Below are 18698 nucleotides of genomic sequence, written 5' to 3' on the forward strand. Positions count from 1 at the left end.
GACAGCTGACAGCTAAACAAAACCAACAGCTGCTCTAAATCTAACGTTACGCCATGTTTAGTGGCCTAAACTCACACGTCTGTGACACACAATCACACATCATACGAGAGTTTATTCAGTGTCAGAGGCCACTTCAAAGTTTCACTAACAGCAGCTCTCAGTGCAGATGAACGTCATCGGCGGTTTCGAGGTGACTTTGGACTAAGATTGATGACACGAGAGTTTCTTTCTCCTGCGTTATTGCTAAGTGTTGATATTACTCAAATATGTTTAAACACAGTGAGCAGACAAGTGTGGACTTTCCACAAACAGCAGCAGCTGCTGTGTCCTACAGTGGCCACCGTAGCAGGATTATCCACGTGAATTAGGAGGAATCATCTGCAACCCACTGACATCCAGTGGTGAGAGTTTACACCCTGACTGTCAGTGAACACACGGCCGTGACGGCGTTCAGACTGTCGCTACCAAAAGTACACTTCCTGTCTCTGCTCTGCAGGTGTGACAGTGACCTCACAGGTGACGTTACAGGTGTGCCACTCACCAGGTACAAGTCCCCTGGCTGAGCAGGGTCGCCTTCCAGAGTCTGCTTCCTCAGGCTCTCCACCAGCAGCGTGACCACAGCATGGTGGCAGGGGACGAGGGGGGAGAAGGGGGAGGGTGGCCGGGAGGAGGGGCCAGGTGGAGGGGAGAACAGGGGAGAGAGGGGGGAAGGAGGAGGAGGGAGGGGAGAGTTACGGCCGTCTGTGTGTCCGTCCGTTTGGTCTGTCTCGGGACGAGAGAGGGGAGGAGCTTAGGGCTGAGACTCCTCCTTAAGGCCTCAGGGCCACGTAGCCCCACCCACTCTCAAAAGAGCATCATCTGTCAGCCGTTGCTGCAGCAACACACCTGGAAAAGGCACACACACACACACGCACACACACACACACAGGTGAAGTTAAGCTGAAAAACAGGAACTCGATCAGGAACAAAGCATCAAACAAATGCTGAGAAGAAACATGAAAAACACAAAAAGACGCCCACAAACAGTACTGGGAACCAGTCCCACAGTCAGATTCCTGTTTGGGATTGTTAGTCTGTGCGTGTATTGATCCTGCTTATCAGTTCTGGTTGCGCTACAATCAGCTGATTGCAGGTCACGTGTCAGAGGAGGAAAACAGGTCTGCGGCGTGTAAACGTTCCTTTGACTTTTCTAGTTTAAAGTGGAGACTGCATCTGCACACACACCGTGCTAATGCTAATGCTAAGCTAACGAAGAACCCGGCACAGCAGCCACAACCTGACCTGAAGGTAGCAAACAGCCAGGCCGCAGCTACCTGCTCGTGTTTCTGCAGTAGAACACAATAGAAACTGAAATATCCTTTATTGTCCCTCGCTGTGGAAATAAAGTGTTTTTTCTTTGCTTTGTGCTCACACAAGCCGTCGAAAGAGGAGGAAGACCTGCTGCTTCCTAATAGAGCTCATTTCATAATGTTGTAAATCCAAACCCATCATGGATTCATGATCTGAATCCTGGGTTGTGCGAAATCCCAGAAATAAACCTTAGACAAAGTGAATCTGTGAACTAAGGTGTAGGTCTGTTAGATCATGTTGTGGTGATCCTCGAGTTGGGGGATTTGTGTTCATACTGGAGTGCAAAATTAAAACCAAGATGGACAAGAAACGTTCAAAGCCATCAGGTGTTCAGTTTAGAAAAAAGAGAAAAGAAGAGGAGGAGAAACGAGCAACAGATGCAGGTAAGCAGACGTGTGATTGGATGATGGCAGGTCATCCTGAACCAATCAGAATCAGAATACTTTATTAATCTCTAAGGAAATTATGTGAGTTACAGTTGCTCCAAGAAGAAATGGTAAAAATAGTAACAGACTAAACTCCTAACAATACATTATGTTACAGATTTTAATATTAATTGTCAGTTGTTGATTCGTCCTGTTCTCATTGTATGATGAATTATGATGGCTGTTTGGTAGCTGTTTGTATACTATGCATACTCTCTCTCTCTTCATGAGTGTGTGTGTGTGTGTGTGTGTGTGTGTGTCGGCGCTGACCACTGCTGACCTGACCGCAACAAAGAGGGGAAATTGCTCCAACATGCACAAATATTTGACCACACAGAGTGCAATTAGTGACGGTGGAGACAATAACCTCAGAATGACAATCAATAAACTTCATTTTCACCCCTATAAGAGACACCGAAAAATAGCCTCCTCAAAACAAAAAGACACCATCAAGAAGAAGAAGAAGACTGTGGACAGAGACGAAGCACGAAAGAGACCCACGAAAACATCCACAGAGTGAAACGACTGACAGACTAAAGACGCTACGACCAAACAGCCTGAAGAAACCACCATGAACGACTGGAAGAAACAACAACAAAAAAGACTAAAGTGTGAAAAGGAGCTCACAGAGACTACAAACCACCTGCACCGTCGTCGAGGCGACATAAAACCACCCAGACCCCCAAAGCGACGCAGGAAAACTGCAGAACAAACACACGAGGCATACCCACATAACAACAGCAAGAGCCAGGACTGGAGATTCAATCGGAAAAGAAATGTCAAAAAGAGCAAAAACAAAAACCTGACAACAAAATTACACAAAAATAACCTCAAAAGGAATACAAGGTCCCAGAGATTAGTCTGGACCGCTCATCGCATGAAATTAGACTTTATTATGTCACACAGTTAACACTCATAATAATAACAATAACAGTTTCACTCCTTCATGTCGTTACTCTCCAGTTGCAGCCTTGCATCAGTGCTGTAACTGAGTACCGTTACTCCGTTACTCGTGGACCCCCTGGGGCTCCTGTAAACCAGGTCAGGGGCCAAGAACAGGGGACCATCACCCCGTCATCGGGGCGGAACCCCGGGGTCTGGTTAGCCCGGCTCTGCTGGGGGAATATCGGCTCGGGGTACATGCGGATGACAGTGAGCAGAGCCGAGCCGAGCCGAGCCGGGCTGACCGAGGCCGGCGGGCACCCCCGACAGCTTGTTAGCTTGTGGCTAAGCATCCCATTGCTTTTAATGAGGGAGGCTTTCCGCCCGTGTACCTGTCGGCCCGGTGGGCGGTGTGTTTGTGGAGGGTTACTCCATGAAAAAAACACACAAACCCCGGTTTGTGTTATGACGGCGGACCGTTACATCACCAGCAGTTCACCTGAGCCGTTAGCTCGCTGCTATAAATAACAAGTCATCCCGTTATTCCGCTCAAGGTCGGCACAATAAACTCAGCCATCTTGCTCGGAGGATGGGAGCCGCTGAGTGACGGCTCTGCCTCCTCCACCGCCTCCCGGGCTCCGGGGGCCCGTGCCGGGCTGCTAGCAGCGAACAGGGCGGCAGGTAGTAGCTAACGGCGGCTAACGGGTTAGCTGCTAGCTGACCCGTTAGCCACCGTTAATGGTGTCACAAACAACCCACGAACATCACTGATGCTCCCGGTGTCTGTCCCGCCTCCGGCCATCACCCAGGCCAGGGCCGTCCGCACACACCGGACCCCTCACAGGCCCATGCTCAGCAGAACCACCGCAGGCCGTCAACAGCGATCGGAACAGCGGTGCTGACGGCGTGTGACCGGCCCGAGAGCTCCCGGAGCGGCGAGAGGGGGGAGACACACGGCGGGATGCTGCGGGACGGAGTCGGACACAAGTCCCGCTCCCTCCGGCCCGGCGCAGTGCTTACCTTGTCGGTTGACGGGGTGAGGCGGCTCCTGTGGCTGCAGCGGGCCGGCGAACGGCTCTGTGTTCGGTGTATCGACCCAGTATTATCGTCGAACACAGCGGACCGAAGCGGGAATCTAACCGCGCGGAGCGGGCATCGCAGGCTCCGGCACTGAGCCGCACATCTGCCTGGATCGGTGTCCGGTCTCCGTTATTAAAACATAATAATAATAACGAGGACTGCGCGCGCACACGCCCGTGAGCGGCGGGCATTCATAAATAACAGCTACGGTGCCAGCGGAGGAGGGGCGGGGCTTCAGCGCATCACCGGCACCTGCCGTTTATTTACGTCTGATCCTTTGATCCGGTCCGCAGTGCCGCCGCTCAGCACAGCCGAACCTGCCGCACGAACCCGGGGCGAATCTCTGAGAACGCTGCCGCGCGGGGCATGACGGGAGCTGGAGTCCGCGAAGGCTTGTTTACCGCCGCAGCTCGCGTTAAAGGGCAAACCCGCAGAAACGGTGCGCGGACCGGGCCCGGCCGGAGGAACCTCGGAGAACCGTGCAGACACCGGGACATTAAAAATAACGAAAAATGAGTAAAAATGGTGAAAACAAAAGAGTAGAGACTAAAAAGAAATAAATAATACGTGGTTGAAACTAAAAATTGATTCTATTTATTAATATTACATTTTTACGTATTACAGCCGGAAATCTTTAGGTTTTACTTTTTATTTTTTTTATTTTTAAAAACACACGTAAACCTGATAAAATTAGTGGATAGTCAGACCGAGTAAAAAACATTTATAGATTAAAAACAAATTTAATATTATTCAAAGCTGCATTTTAGAAGCAAGAACTAGATTTAAACAAAACCGCTTCTTCATCTTCTGCACATTTAAGGATTTTCTGTGAAAACAAACCCAGATATTCTGATGGGACAGAGAAGACAAACTTGTGTTTGGAGTCCAGGTTCTTACAGCTGCACACCCTCAGTGAACACCTCTGCATGTCCAACACTTTTATGGAGAGTAGAAGAAGAACGAGTCGGCCTGTGGGTCGGTAACACTTTATTTACGCCTTTATTAATCACATGGTTCAGCTTTGCTCTCAACAGTCAAGCAGCAAAAAAAAGTAGGAAGAGTAAAAAGAAAACTCAAACACAAAGATGGCCGCTCCCCTCCACTCAGCAGGGGGTCGTTTTTGAGAAAAAACATGGCGGTGCGAGGGGGGAGGAGCCTGAGCCAGACAGCAGAGCACGAAGGTGAAGGTGGAGCAACGACAACAAAGTGACACCAAAGTGAGTCGATACAGAAACGAGTGCAGAACAGGTGAGGAGTGCTTCATGAGGTCCAATGTTCAGGTGCATCAGAGTGTTCAGCTGTCCACCCTGACGACGCGTTCACGAGCAGCCGGGAAACCTCAGCACCTGGGAGGGGGGGGTGGCGGCCAATCGGATCCCTGCTGTCGTTCAGTTAATCTTCAGACACATTTAAAAAGACGATGAGGAAACAAGGGCGAGGACTGCGTCGGGTGGTCAGTACGGGTTCCACAGGAGCTGGTCGGAGAACACAGGGACCTGCTGGTCATCAGAGTCTGCACGGAGAAACAAGATGGCGGTGAGCCGACAAACAGGAAGTGAGCACAACTGTTTTATTCAAGTAAAAGTACTCAAAGTAAAAGTGGCTCCTATTTGTTGTCAAAGCTAAACGAACCGTGCAAGTAACACAAACACCTGCAAATTCTACTTCAGTACAAATACTTAGTTACTTCCCACCCCTGGATCTGACCAAGCCCCGCCCCAAACCAGCCAGCAGGCTCGCCCTCAGGAGTCGCCCCCTGCTGGCTGAGGTACCTCACCTTGGCCGTGGTCCGTTTCCATCAGGAGGTGGAGCCAGTCGGTCATGCTGTCATCGGTGGTCAGCTGACTGCTGAGTGAGTAGTTCAGGCCTGGAGGAGAGCGAAGCGCCCGGCGGCTCGCCTCCGGCTGACGGGAAACAAACACAGGTCAACATCAGCTGATGCTGTGTTTTACAGAGGACGTTAAATAAAGTTAACGCATCTTTAATGAGCTGAAGAATTTGATTGGTGGCTGATTACCGGCGTCACGGGGACGGTCCAGGCTCCAGGCAGCGCTGAGGGCGTGGCGGCCAGCAGAGGAGACACAGAGGAGACTTTAGATGCTGGCGTCTCCTTCTCTCTCTGCTCGTCTCCAACATTCTCAAAGAGGTCAGAGGTCATCTTCTCCAGCTGACTCTGCCTAAAGAGAGGAAACACTGATGATGTCACAGAAAGGCCTCAGCTGACGAGGATCATTTTCTGGCGCTGGGCTCCACCTACAGCTGCTCCACGGGGTCCGGCGTGTCGGCGGCGTCCGGCTGGGCGCCGGTCGGAGGGTCCCACAGGTGCAGCGCTCGCCTCCACAGACGCACTTGCATGTCCCAGGAGCGCCGGCTGTACTTCCTGTACTTGTTAGGAGTGGAGGGGTGGAGCTTAGGATCCCTCAGGTGTCTGAGGAGGAGAGAAACCAGAGAGGCGTGTCAGCGTCGACGTTTGAGGAACCGTCGTCCGATTCTCGGCGCCATGCTCCGGGTTTTTACTTGGGGACTTGCTGGATGTAGTTCTGGTATCCGCTGGTGTTCTTGCCGTACTGGATCTGTTTCTGCCGCCGTTTCAGAACCGCGGCGTTGGTCTCCGTGTTGGTCGGGTCCGGCAGGCGGGGGTAACAGCGGCTGATGTGGGGCCTTCACAGAGCCACAAATTAAACACAGAAACCCAGCGAAGAAGAGACTCCAGCAGCGAGCAGTGCTGCAGGCAACGCCACAGGCCAACGCAGCTCAGGGGCGTGGCCTACTGCCACCTGATGCAGGTGATGCACCGAGCAGGCCAGAACCTCTGAATGTCCCTCGTACTCACCTCCTGCTGTCCACGTCGTCCGTCCCCACGGCCACGCTGCTCGTGGACACTTTGAGGATGCAGCGCTCCAGGATGGAGGACCTGAGGAAGAACACCTGCATGAACACCTGCATGAACACCTGCATGAACACCTGCATGAACACCTGTGGTGACCTTCAGGTCTCAGTCACGCAGGATCAGCTGACCCTGATAACGGCTCGTTAGCCTGGACTAAAGAAGCCAAATACCTGCGTGGTTTGCCGCTGATGACTCGCTCTTGTCCTCGCATGCCGCCGGCACCACGAGGGGACGGGATCGGAGAGACGTTACTGCAAAGAAGAGAAAGGCATCAGGAGAACCCACGGCCTGCGGAGGGCGCCGTCTCTGCCGCGCTACACTGACCCCGCCCCTCTGCAGGAGAATTTCATACCTGACCAGGCTGTCGTACACGGAGCTGCAGCCGGGGAGCAGCCACGGCTCGGGGGCGGAGCATCCCGAGGCGGTGGTGGTCAGCACCGGGTCAGAAAGGCTGTTCCACATGGCCGCCGACCAGCCCTTGGCGCAGACACACGACCACGGGCTGAAGAGGAAGCTGCAAGCAGACACACCCGGTTTAGAGTCCAGGTGAGACGAGCTCACCTCAGGTCACCGAGTGGTTCAGAGCCCTCAAAGGGTCGCTGACCCCCCTCGTCAGAGTCGTTGTGTTACACAATGATGGGGGGTTCACACCTGGACTCATCCAGGCCAACGAGACCCCTCCCCCCACCCCCTCCTCACTGCTTTCAGCCCAGGTTTCTGTTTGTGGACGAGCGCCATGTAGAAACTCTACATCATTTCCTGTTTCTGTCGCTACGCGAGCGGTCACACGTCTGTCAGCCTCATCCTGAGACGTCAGCACGCAGATGTTACAGATGTTTTCAGTCACTGATGGAACAGCTCATATCAAACTACACAAAGCTGGACCACACGTCCCGAGTGTGTCCCTGCTCACCTGTGAGCTCGGCCTCGTCACGAGTCGCACTCATGTCTGGACACGAGGTCACAGCTCAGGTCCTTCGTCACTGACTCGCAGCTTCCAGCTGCTGCTTTCAGAGTTTAAGCGTGTTTAAAGTCAGTGCAGAGGCTCCACAGTCTGAGGCGGCGTGCGCCAAACACTCACTGCTCGCATTCAAACTGACATAAATAAGTTGTTGGTCTATCATATGTGACGTTTCCTCATGAATGATATCCAGTCATGTTGAGCCACAAACAGCATTCCTGTAACAGGGTGGAAGCACCAATCAGTGACTTGTGTTCACCTTTATCCGTCCAGTTAAAAAAAAAAAAAAAACACAACTTTTTTTAAGAGTAACCTGGAACCGTGCTCACCGACACGTGTAGAGATGTTACACATAAACACCAAAAACATTGGAAATCAGTTTCTGGCACAACACCGGGAGCCTGGCAGCCTGACCGGGGCAGAGGAAGCCTCGGATCCCCGCTGCAGGTACAGAGCACACAGGTGAGTCCGCAAACTCATACCGAGAGCTGACGTCACGAAGCGCAGACCCAGCGCGTGTTTAAAGAGAACAAACAGCCGGAAACCACACGAGACGAAGCCGCCCGAGAACCCTTCGGCCGCTCAACTTTACAAAGACGCCAAACAAACGGAACACGAACAGCCTGAGCTCAGAATCCCAGCTGTGATTGGCTGAGCTCAGCTGCAGGTGAGGACACACTCGTACCTGGAGGACAGCGGCGGGCTCTGCTCTGCCGGTTCCACTCTGCTCGCGGACATCTTCGGACTCACAGAACACGTCGGTCCGCTCTCACAGCCTTTAATGAGCGGCACCTGGAGAGGAGGGGGCGGGGCCGCGAGGAGGGCGGGGCCTCACCTTAGCGCTTTAAAATGAACCTGGTTACGCTCCAGCTGGTCCCTGATTTGTTTTATTTTGAAATTCTGTTGATAAACAGTTTTTTATTTCAGGAATTACATTAAATTTATTGCTCTAAACAATAAATAAAGTAAATAAAGTCAGAAACATATTTATGGCTGTTTCTAAGATCAGTGCTGCAGTCAGTCCTGTTTCTCCTGTTTCAGCTTATTCAGAATATCACAGCGAGCCAGTTTCCTCATCCTATCACTGATACAGTCAAACAGTATTTAATCATCCATATTTATCACATTAGACATTTTTCCAACCCATCAAAAACTCTTGAAAGAGCTCATTGATGATCTGCAGAGGAACAGTGCTCATCCCAGTACAGAAACAACTTTAGTGAAGCTCATAAAGGATCTTCTTATGTTCTAACTTTCTGCTTCTTAATTCAGATCAAACTGAGGTTATTGTACTCGGCGCTGAAAAGCTTAGAAATATGGTATCTAACCAGATTCTTCCTCTGGATGGCATTACCTTGGCCTCCAGTAACACTGTGAGGAACCTTGGAGTCATTTTTGACCAGGATATGTCCTTCAACGCACATATTAAACAAATATGTAAGACTGCGTTCTTCCATTTGTGCAACATCTCTAAAGTTAGAAATATCCTGTCTCAGAGTGACGCTGAAAAACTAGTTCATGCATTTATTACTTCCAGGCTGGACGACTGTAATTCATTATTATCAGGATGTCCAAAAAACTCCCTGAAAAGCCTTCAGCTAATCCAAAATGCTGCAGCAAGAGTCCTGACAGTTCCTGACAGATCCTGACGCTGAGCTCAGAGCTCGCTGCCGTCAGTGCTGCAGGCTCCATCGTGCAGATGTGCAGGTTGGTAAACCTGCTGAGAATGAAGCAGTGATGGTTTGATGAAGGCTTCGTTCTGTCCTCGCGGGTGTTGATGGGATTTATTTTGACCAAATCTGTTTCCTGTCCGCGCTGAGGCCTCATATCCTCACCTCCTCTTCTCCTGCAGGTGGCGCTCTTTCTATCTCTGTTGAAAAAAATGACGCTACAGCGGCTGCCGTCATTTCCGGACACAAGTAAACAAGATGGCGTCAGGCAGCGGGGTGAGTTTCTGAACGTTTCTTCTTCTTTAGAGAAAACACATGAAAGCTCGGCGGTGTGAGCAGGGCGTGTTTCACTCTCGGGATTTGTCGTAGTCGGGGTTTTTACCGGGTCCGGTTCAAACCGGTTCTCCGTCTTTAGACAGCTGTTTGCAGCGCGCTTAGCTAGCAGCAGCTAGCATGCTAACCGTGACCCTGTTCAGCGTTTCCGGTTTCATTTCAGACGTTTCCTAAACGTTATTCCAGTGCTCGTTAACCCACTCTCTGCTGCTTGGCACTTCGTGTTTGTTCTTGTCCCTCCTGCAGCTCGGAAACAGATTAGCTGATCAGTGTTAGCATGTTAGCGCAAGCGGTGTGACTTCCGGCCTGTCAAAATAAAAGCTTCACCTCAAAACAAGGAACTCAGCTCAGGCTTGAATTAAAATGTTTTTATTTCAGATATAAAGACTTGCTGCTTTTCTGACTTTAAGATGATCTGTATTTTAGTGATAAGCCACATGTTTGATTTGTAGAGAGAGGAGGCAGCAGGTGGAGGTGAAAGTTAGACGTCTTTATTTTCAGAATCACGTTTATTGGCCGTGTATATGCGCAAACACATTCAAGGAGTTTGGTTCCGGTTGAACGTCAAGCACAGCAATGTAAATCACAACAATATGTAAACGACCCAATGCACGCACACACACGTATATATATCTGTCTATGTATGTATGTGTATATATATATGTATTTACATCTGTAAATACCCTAAATCTAAATCTTATATACATAAAATAGAGGATGACAGAAGTTAAGCAGTTAAAAATAAAAGCTGAAGCTCAGACCGTGTTTTAACCTCTGAATGGGGACTAATCAATAATACCAGAAATGATTAATGATTTCATGTCACTGAATCAATGTTTCTTGTGATTTCCACTCTGTGATCAGCTCTGACAGGAAGCGCGGTAACGGCAGCGTCTCTCTTTTCTCTTCCAGTCGAGTAAAAACGACTTCCGGCGAAAATGGGACAAAGACGAGTACGAGAACCTCGCCCAGAAACGTCTGGTGGAGGAGAGGGAGCGCGAGCGGCGAGATGGTAAGAACATCAGCCGCTCAGAGGGAGGAGCTTAGGCTTTCACTTTCTGTCTTAACCTGTCACATGTTGGCACCTTCAGGAAAAACGGCGCCGCCGGTCAAGCGGGACCTCCTGCGTCACCGGGACTACAAGGTGGACCTGGAGTCCAAGCTGGGGAAGACCATCGTCATCACCAAGACCACGCCGCAGGCCGAGATGGGCGGGTAAGACCAGATTCACACGCCATCGTCTCTTCAAGTTGTCGTGCAGACTGAGAACAAAACAAAAGCTGAACGAAAGCAACCGCTGACGTGACGTGTGATGTCACAAGTCAGCTGCAGCTGCTTTACAGGTGAAAATATGGCGTGATGAAGGCTCACTCACTGACAAGGAGGACAGTGTCAGGACAAGCTCCGCCCACACTGTCAGCTGAGATCAGTAGAGCTCTGTTCTGTCACACAAACGTATCTGATGACCTCGCTCAAAGTCTGGGCTGCTCAGCTGCTGCCGCCATTCTCCTTATATAGGCGGAGCAAAGACATACAGGTGACCTTTTCTCTTCCTTTGGTGTTTCAGGTATTACTGCAATGTGTGCGACTGTGTGGTCAAAGACTCCATCAACTTCCTGGATCACATCAACGGCAAAAAACGTGAGTTCACAGCCAAAAACACCTGATCAGAGAGGAGGCCTTTATTTTGAAAATCATGTCACACACATCATGGCTGATGTTCTTCAGTGTGAACAGCAGGTGGTGTGTGTGTGTGAGCAGATCAGAGGAACCTGGGCATGTCGATGCGGGTGGAGCGCTCGTCTCTTGATCAGGTGAAGAAGAGATTCGAGGTGAACAAGAAGAAGTTGGAGGAGAAGCAGAAGGAGTACGACTTCGAGGAGCGCATGAAGGAGCTGCGGGAGGAGGTGAGGAGGAGTTTTATGGATCTCGTGAGGCTTTCGGGACGAGAGCGTTCCTCACGGGTGTCTGTGCTGCGTCTTTAGGAGGAGAAGGCGAAGGCGTACAAGAAGGAGAAGCAGAAGGAGCGGAAGCGACGGGCAGAGGAGGACGTGGACTTCGAGGAGGACGAAGAGATGGCGGCAGTGATGGGCTTCTCTGGCTTCGGCTCGTCCAAGAAGAGCCACTGAAGCTCCGCCTCTCTCAGGCAGGAAGCAGGTTTTTACCCCGCCCTCTCTACATCAGGCGGAGGTTCGGACTTAGGCGGAGTGGCATCGGCGCTCGTCTTGGACTCTTACTTTGTTATTCACAGCCAGACTTTTATTTTGTTAGTCCATTCAGATGTAATCAGCTGCTTCCTGCCGCTTACTGGATGCTGATTAAGTGTTTCTTAAATCCTGCAAGCAGTAAATACAACAGGTCAGAGGTCGGACAGGAAGTAGCTGTCAGCAGTGAGGTGTTCAAGGCTGCACAGACAAAATCTGAAATTTTAACTTTTGATTTCCTCGGGTTTGTGTTTGGGCTTCTTCACATAAAGTTTTGATTCAAACACACAAAACGTAAAACTTTATTTAAAGCACAGCCGTCTGTATCCGCCCCTAGGCATGCTGGGAAATTCAAATTGTAATAAACAGTTTTTGTTTTTTTAAATTTCTGATTGTTGTTTGTGTCAGTGAACGCACCACAGAACCCAGGCTGTTTGTTCCAGACATCAGCGTGACCTTTCAAGAGTGACACTCATTCAAGGTCAGAGGTCATCTTGCAGGAGTTCTCCTCTCTTCAGGAGCTCGCTCTGCAGGAGATCCAGGAGCGGTGGAGGAAGATCTCAACCTGGGCGTCTATTGTCTTGTGTAGTCTGGAAGATGAGTGGACGACGGGGTGGGTGCAGTTTTCTCTGAGGTGGGGTCGGGTGGGCTGTCCCGGGCTCTGTGGGGGCAGGCGGCGCTGCTGTTCTGGGCCCCGGTCTGGATGGGTTGGTCTTCCTTGGTCTCTTGTGTTCTGGGGGCCTCTGGATGTCTGGAGTTTTGATCTCCTCCATACCTGCTGCATGCCCTGGAGGACGGGGCTGTGGCCCCCCCACACCCTCTAGCAGATCATTACATGAAGGAACCTTTTAAAAACAAGCGCGCTCATGCTCACAGGTGTACACACGGGTGCTCACACACACAAACTACACCCTTTTTGGCTCCTACCTCAAAGCACACTGTGCTGTCGATCTTACGTGCTGCACAATAATGTTTAATGTTTAGTATTTACTGTTATATTCACATAGATCATCGTGATGTTGTTTATTGTGTTGCTCTTGTCTTCTTCTGCTTGTTTTCTTTTTACTTGCTCAACAGGTGATCGATGGATGGATTTTTTGTCTCTTTGTTTTGTTGGTTTTTGTTTTTTGCCCTTTATCCCCGTCCCTCTTCTCCACTGTTTTTCTTTCCCTCTTTCTTTTCCCCAGTCAGGTCTGTCCCGTATCTAACAAGTGAAAATAAAAAATAAAATAAACAATAAAAGGTGAATCAAATAGACCAATAAGGCAGAGCTGGATTGGTCCATTTGGTAAAGTAAATCCGTTGGGCATCTTTCTAATTCTGATGCAAAAGAGCCAAACGGGACAGGCAACAACAACAAAAACATAGTTACTCAGTAATAATCCGATCGAGTCGCTCACACAGGCCCAAGTTCTGCTGTCCATACACTGATCGCTTATTGTGATTGGTCTAATGCTGCTGGCTCCGCCCCATTCATGTGAACGTGCAGGTTAAACTCCTCATCGTACAGGAAGTGCTGCAACCATCCCAACATCCAATCACAGGACAGAGATTATCCTTTCACCTCTGTGTGTGTGTGTGTGTGTGTGTGTGTGTGTGTGTGTCAGCAATCAGCCAATAGCATTAATAGAAAAATCTCTTGTTTAAAAGAGTCGACCTCGATCAGAGTCAGCAGACATGAAGATCATTCAGAGAAAACCAGCTGCATCCCTGCTGCTCGCTCAGGTGTGCAGATGTTTTTCACACCTGTGGGGTCGGTCAGTCTGACCCAACAGGTGCAGTTACAGGGCTGACACACTAGAGGGCGCCACGCAGAGCTGTGGGTCCGTCAGCCTCCTGCAGATTTGAGCTCTTCTACAATGTTTGTGGAAGTGTGTGAAGAAGATGCAGGAAGCGAGTTTCTCACTTCATCATAAAGAGAGAGCGAGCAGGGTGGCTGTAGGTGGAGCAGGTCACCTACTAATAAGAGGGCTGGTGGTTTGATCCCCACCCGCTCCGCCCACATGCATCCTTCCTCTCTGATGCCTCCATCGGAGTGTGAATGTTAGAAGCAGCGGTGCGTTTACCAAACATCGCCTGCTGCGGTCCGACGCAGCGACACCTGAGCGACCCTCTCTACTCCCACCAACCTGAGCAGCTTTTATTTGACTCGTGTTTCTGACGTGAATCCACAAAACAAACAGATTCCAGATTCCCTCGTACATCTGCCTCTCTCACCTGAGTCTGCAGCAGGGTCAGTGTGAGGTCAGGTGACCCACGGAGACGACTTCAGGTTACTGAGGCTCGTGTCAGCAGCTCGGATCGAGAAGTCGCTGCAGAAACGCACATTTTTACTTCCACATCGTCAAAACTGGAGTTAGAGATTGAGTCAGTGGGAGCGCTGAAAGATTTCTGCAGCGCCATCAAAACAGGAACGCCAAGGCCGCTGATCACACAGAATACCGGCCCTCAGTGTAAACTGAAACAGCTCAGCCACGTCTCCTGTCAAACAGCCATGAGGTCAAAGGTTAAGTTAGTGGGACTGAAGGATCCACGCATTGGACAGAGAAACCGAGGCTCCACCGCGAGTCGGCCGCATGGACTCAGGTGACCTCATGGTGGCCACGTCCACCTCTTGTATACTAACTACGTGTCCACATACTTTTGGTACATTTTTCTTTTTTGTTTTCGTCGCTCGCTCCGACTGATCGTGACCTCAGGACTGATTATTATTTATTAACCATTAACCTGGTTTAAAATTAAAACCTGAGCTCATTTTCTGGAGTGTGGTTTTCCTCAGGTCGCCTGTGTCAGACCTCATGCACCGTTTTCTTTTCTTGGCACCGCGGTTGAAACTGAGTTTGATCAACAGGAAGTAGAACAGGAAGTGTGGTTTGTTTCCTCTCAGCGCTGCTGATTAATGACCAGAACAAACAGCAGCTGCAGCAGCTGGTTCACGCTCGCTGCAGGCGCCACATCACACGTACTGCAACCAAAAACACAACATCTGCAACCAAAAACACAACATCTGCAACCAAAAAACACAACATCTGCAACTAAATACATCTGCAACTAAACACAACATCTGCAACTAAACACAACATCTGCAACTAAACACAACATCTGTAACCAAAAACACAACATCTGCAACTAAACACAACATCTGCAACTAAACATAACATCTGCAACCAAAAAACACAACATCTGCAACTAAACACAACATCTGCAACTAAACATAACATCTGCAACCAAAAACACAACATCTGCAACTAAACACAACATCTGCAACCAAAAAACACAACATCTGCAACTAAACACAACATCTGCAACTAAACACAACATCTGCAACCAAAAAACACAACATCTGCAACTAAACATAACATCTGCAACCAAAAACACAACATCTGCAACTAAACACAACATCTGCAACTAAACACAACATCTGCAACCAAAAACACAACATCTGCAACTAAACACAACATCTGCAACCAAAAAACACAACATCTGGAACTAAATACATCTGCAACTAAACACAACATCTGCAACTAAACACAACATCTGCAACTAAACACAACATCTGCAACCAAAAACACAACATCTGCAACTAAACACAACATCTGCAACCAAAAAACACAACATCTGCAACTAAACACAACATCTGCAACCAAAAAACACAACATCTGCAACTAAACACAACATCTGCAACTAAACATAACATCTGCAACCAAAAAACACAACATCTGCAACTAAACACAACATCTGCAACCAAAAACACAACATCTGCAACTAAACACAACATCTGCAACCAAAAACACAACATCTGCAACTAAACACAACATCTGCAACTAAACACAACATCTGCAACCAAAAACACAACATCTGCAACTAAACACAACATCTGCAACCAAAAAACACAACATCTGGAACTAAATACATCTGCAACTAAACACAACATCTGCAACTAAACACAACATCTGCAACTAAACACAACATCTGCAACCAAAAACACAACATCTGCAACTAAACACAACATCTGCAACCAAAAAACACAACATCTGCAACTAAACACAACATCTGCAACCAAAAAACACAACATCTGCAACTAAACACAACATCTGCAACTAAACATAACATCTGCAACCAAAAAACACAACATCTGCAACTAAACATAACATCTGCAACCAAAAACACAACATCTGCAACTAAACACAACATCTGCAACCAAAAACACAACATCTGCAACTAAACACAACATCTGCAACCAAAAACACAACATCTGCAACTAAACACAACATCTGCAACTAAACACAACATCTGCAACTAAACACAACATCTGCAACCAAAAACACAACATCTGCAACTAAACACAACATCTGCAACCAAAAACACAACATCTGCAACTAAACACAACATCTGCAACTAAACACAACACCTGCAACTAAACACAACATCTGCAACTAAACACAACATCTGCAACCAAAAAACACAACATCTGCAACTAAACATAACATCTGCAACCAAAAACACAACATCTGCAACTAAACACAACATCTGCAACCAAAAACACAACATCTGCAACTAAACACAACATCTGCAACTAAACACAACATCTGCAACCAAAAACACAACATCTGCAACTAAACACAACATCTGCAACCAAAAAACACAACATCTGGAACTAAATACATCTGCAACTAAACACAACATCTGCAACTAAACACAACATCTGCAACTAAACACAACATCTGCAACCAAAAACACAACATCTGCAACTAAACACAACATCTGCAACCAAAAAACACAACATCTGCAACTAAACACAACATCTGCAACCAAAAAACACAACATCTGCAACTAAACACAACATCTGCAACTAAACATAACATCTGCAACCAAAAAACACAACATCTGCAACTAAACATAACATCTGCAACCAAAAACACAACATCTGCAACTAAACACAACATCTGCAACCAAAAACACAACATCTGCAACTAAACACAACATCTGCAACCAAAAACACAACATCTGCAACTAAACACAACATCTGCAACTAAACACAACATCTGCAACTAAACACAACATCTGCAACCAAAAACACAACATCTGCAACTAAACACAACATCTGCAACCAAAAAACACAACATCTGCAACTAAACACAACATCTGCAACCAAAAAACACAACATCTGCAACTAAACACAACATCTGCAACCAAAAAACACAACATCTGCAACTAAACACAACATCTGCAACTAAACATAACATCTGCAACCAAAAAACACAACATCTGCAACTAAACACAACATCTGCAACCAAAAAACACAACATCTGCAACTAAACACAACATCTGCAACTAAACACAACATCTGCAACCAAAAAACACAACATCTGCAACTAAACACAACATCTGCAACTAAACACAACATCTGCAACCAAAAAACACAACATCTGCAACTAAACACAACATCTGCAACTAAACACAACATCTGCAACCAAAAAACACAACATCTGGAACTAAATACATCTGCAACTAAACACAACATCTGCAACTAAACACAACATCTGCAACTAAACACAACATCTGCAACCAAAAACACAACATCTGCAACTAAACACAACATCTGCAACCAAAAAACAACATCTGCAACTAAACACAACATCTGCAACCAAAAAACACAACATCTGCAACTAAACACAACATCTGCAACTAAACATAACATCTGCAACCAAAAAACACAACATCTGCAACTAAACATAACATCTGCAACCAAAAACACAACATCTGCAACTAAACACAACATCTGCAACCAAAAACACAACATCTGCAACTAAACACAACATCTGCAACCAAAAACACAACATCTGCAACTAAACACAACATCTGCAACTAAACACAACATCTGCAACTAAACACAACATCTGCAACTAAACACAACATCTGCAACCAAAAACACAACATCTGCAACTAAACACAACATCTGCAACCAAAAAACACAACATCTGCAACTAAACACAACATCTGCAACCAAAAAACACAACATCTGCAACTAAACACAACATCTGCAACTAAACATAACATCTGCAACCAAAAAACACATCTGCAACTAAACATAACATCTGCAACCAAAAACACAACATCTGCAACTAAACACAACATCTGCAACCAAAAACACAACATCTGCAACTAAACACAACATCTGCAACCAAAAACACAACATCTGCAACTAAACACAACATCTGCAACTAAACACAACATCTGCAACTAAACACAACATCTGCAACTAAACACAACATCTGCAACCAAAAACACAACATCTGCAACTAAACACAACATCTGCAACCAAAAAACACAACATCTGCAACTAAACACAACATCTGCAACCAAAAAACACAACATCTGCAACTAAACACAACATCTGCAACTAAACATAACATCTGCAACCAAAAAACACAACATCTGCAACTAAACATAACATCTGCAACCAAAAACACAACATCTGCAACTAAACACAACATCTGCAACCAAAAACACAACATCTGCAACTAAACACAACATCTGCAACTAAACACAACATCTGCAACCAAAAACACAACATCTGCAACTAAACACAACATCTGCAACCAAAAAACACAACATCTGGAACTAAATACATCTGCAACTAAACACAACATCTGCAACTAAACACAACATCTGCAACTAAACACAACATCTGCAACTAAACACAACATCTGCAACCAAAAACACAACATCTGCAACTAAACACAACATCTGCAACCAAAAAACACAACATCTGCAACTAAACACAACATCTGCAACCAAAAAACACAACATCTGCAACTAAACACAACATCTGCAACTAAACATAACATCTGCAACCAAAAAACACAACATCTGCAACTAAACATAACATCTGCAACCAAA

At 47.4% G+C, this 18698-nt stretch overlaps 3 protein-coding genes across 6 annotated transcripts in view; 1 reads left to right on the forward strand and 2 right to left on the reverse strand.

The window, feature by feature from the left end:
* fam53c (family with sequence similarity 53 member C) overlaps positions 1-4124 on the reverse strand; it is a 9928-nt gene extending 5804 nt beyond the window's left edge. Inside the window, exons 1-2 of one of the 4 annotated variants that reach the window (XM_085175048.1) lie at positions 3678-4123; positions 1-885 (exon numbers count right to left, since the gene is read on the reverse strand). The exon at positions 1-885 is cut by the window's left edge and continues 1930 nt beyond it. The gene's annotated coding sequence lies outside the window, so the exon portion shown is untranslated. The other 3 variants (XM_085175051.1, XM_085175050.1, XM_085175049.1) reach the window with 3 other exon arrangements.
* A 585-nt stretch (positions 4125-4709) lies between these two features.
* Positions 4710-8405, reverse strand: slbp2 (stem-loop binding protein 2). The gene is made up of 9 exons (XM_085175065.1): positions 8274-8405; positions 6980-7141; positions 6798-6878; positions 6571-6651; positions 6255-6398; positions 5995-6165; positions 5755-5914; positions 5515-5641; positions 4710-5250 (listed from the first exon to the last, which is right to left on the reverse strand). Exons 1-9 carry the CDS (start codon positions 8324-8326, stop codon positions 5192-5194), a joined length of 1038 nt encoding a protein of 345 aa, XP_085031191.1. The 5' UTR covers positions 8327-8405; the 3' UTR covers positions 4710-5191.
* Positions 8406-9400: 995 nt separating this feature from the next.
* Positions 9401-12406, forward strand: zmat2 (zinc finger, matrin-type 2). Its single transcript, XM_085175094.1, has 6 exons — positions 9401-9534; positions 10504-10603; positions 10683-10806; positions 11159-11232; positions 11353-11498; positions 11577-12406. The coding sequence occupies exons 1-6, from the start codon at positions 9517-9519 to the stop codon at positions 11718-11720; spliced, it is 606 nt and encodes a 201-aa protein (XP_085031220.1). The 5' UTR covers positions 9401-9516; the 3' UTR covers positions 11721-12406.
* The last annotated feature ends 6292 nt before the right edge of the window (positions 12407-18698 follow it).

Source organism: Neolamprologus multifasciatus, chromosome 10 (genome assembly GCF_963576455.1).
Source record: "Neolamprologus multifasciatus chromosome 10, fNeoMul1.2, whole genome shotgun sequence".
In the NCBI taxonomy this organism is placed as follows: domain Eukaryota; kingdom Metazoa; phylum Chordata; class Actinopteri; order Cichliformes; family Cichlidae; genus Neolamprologus; species Neolamprologus multifasciatus.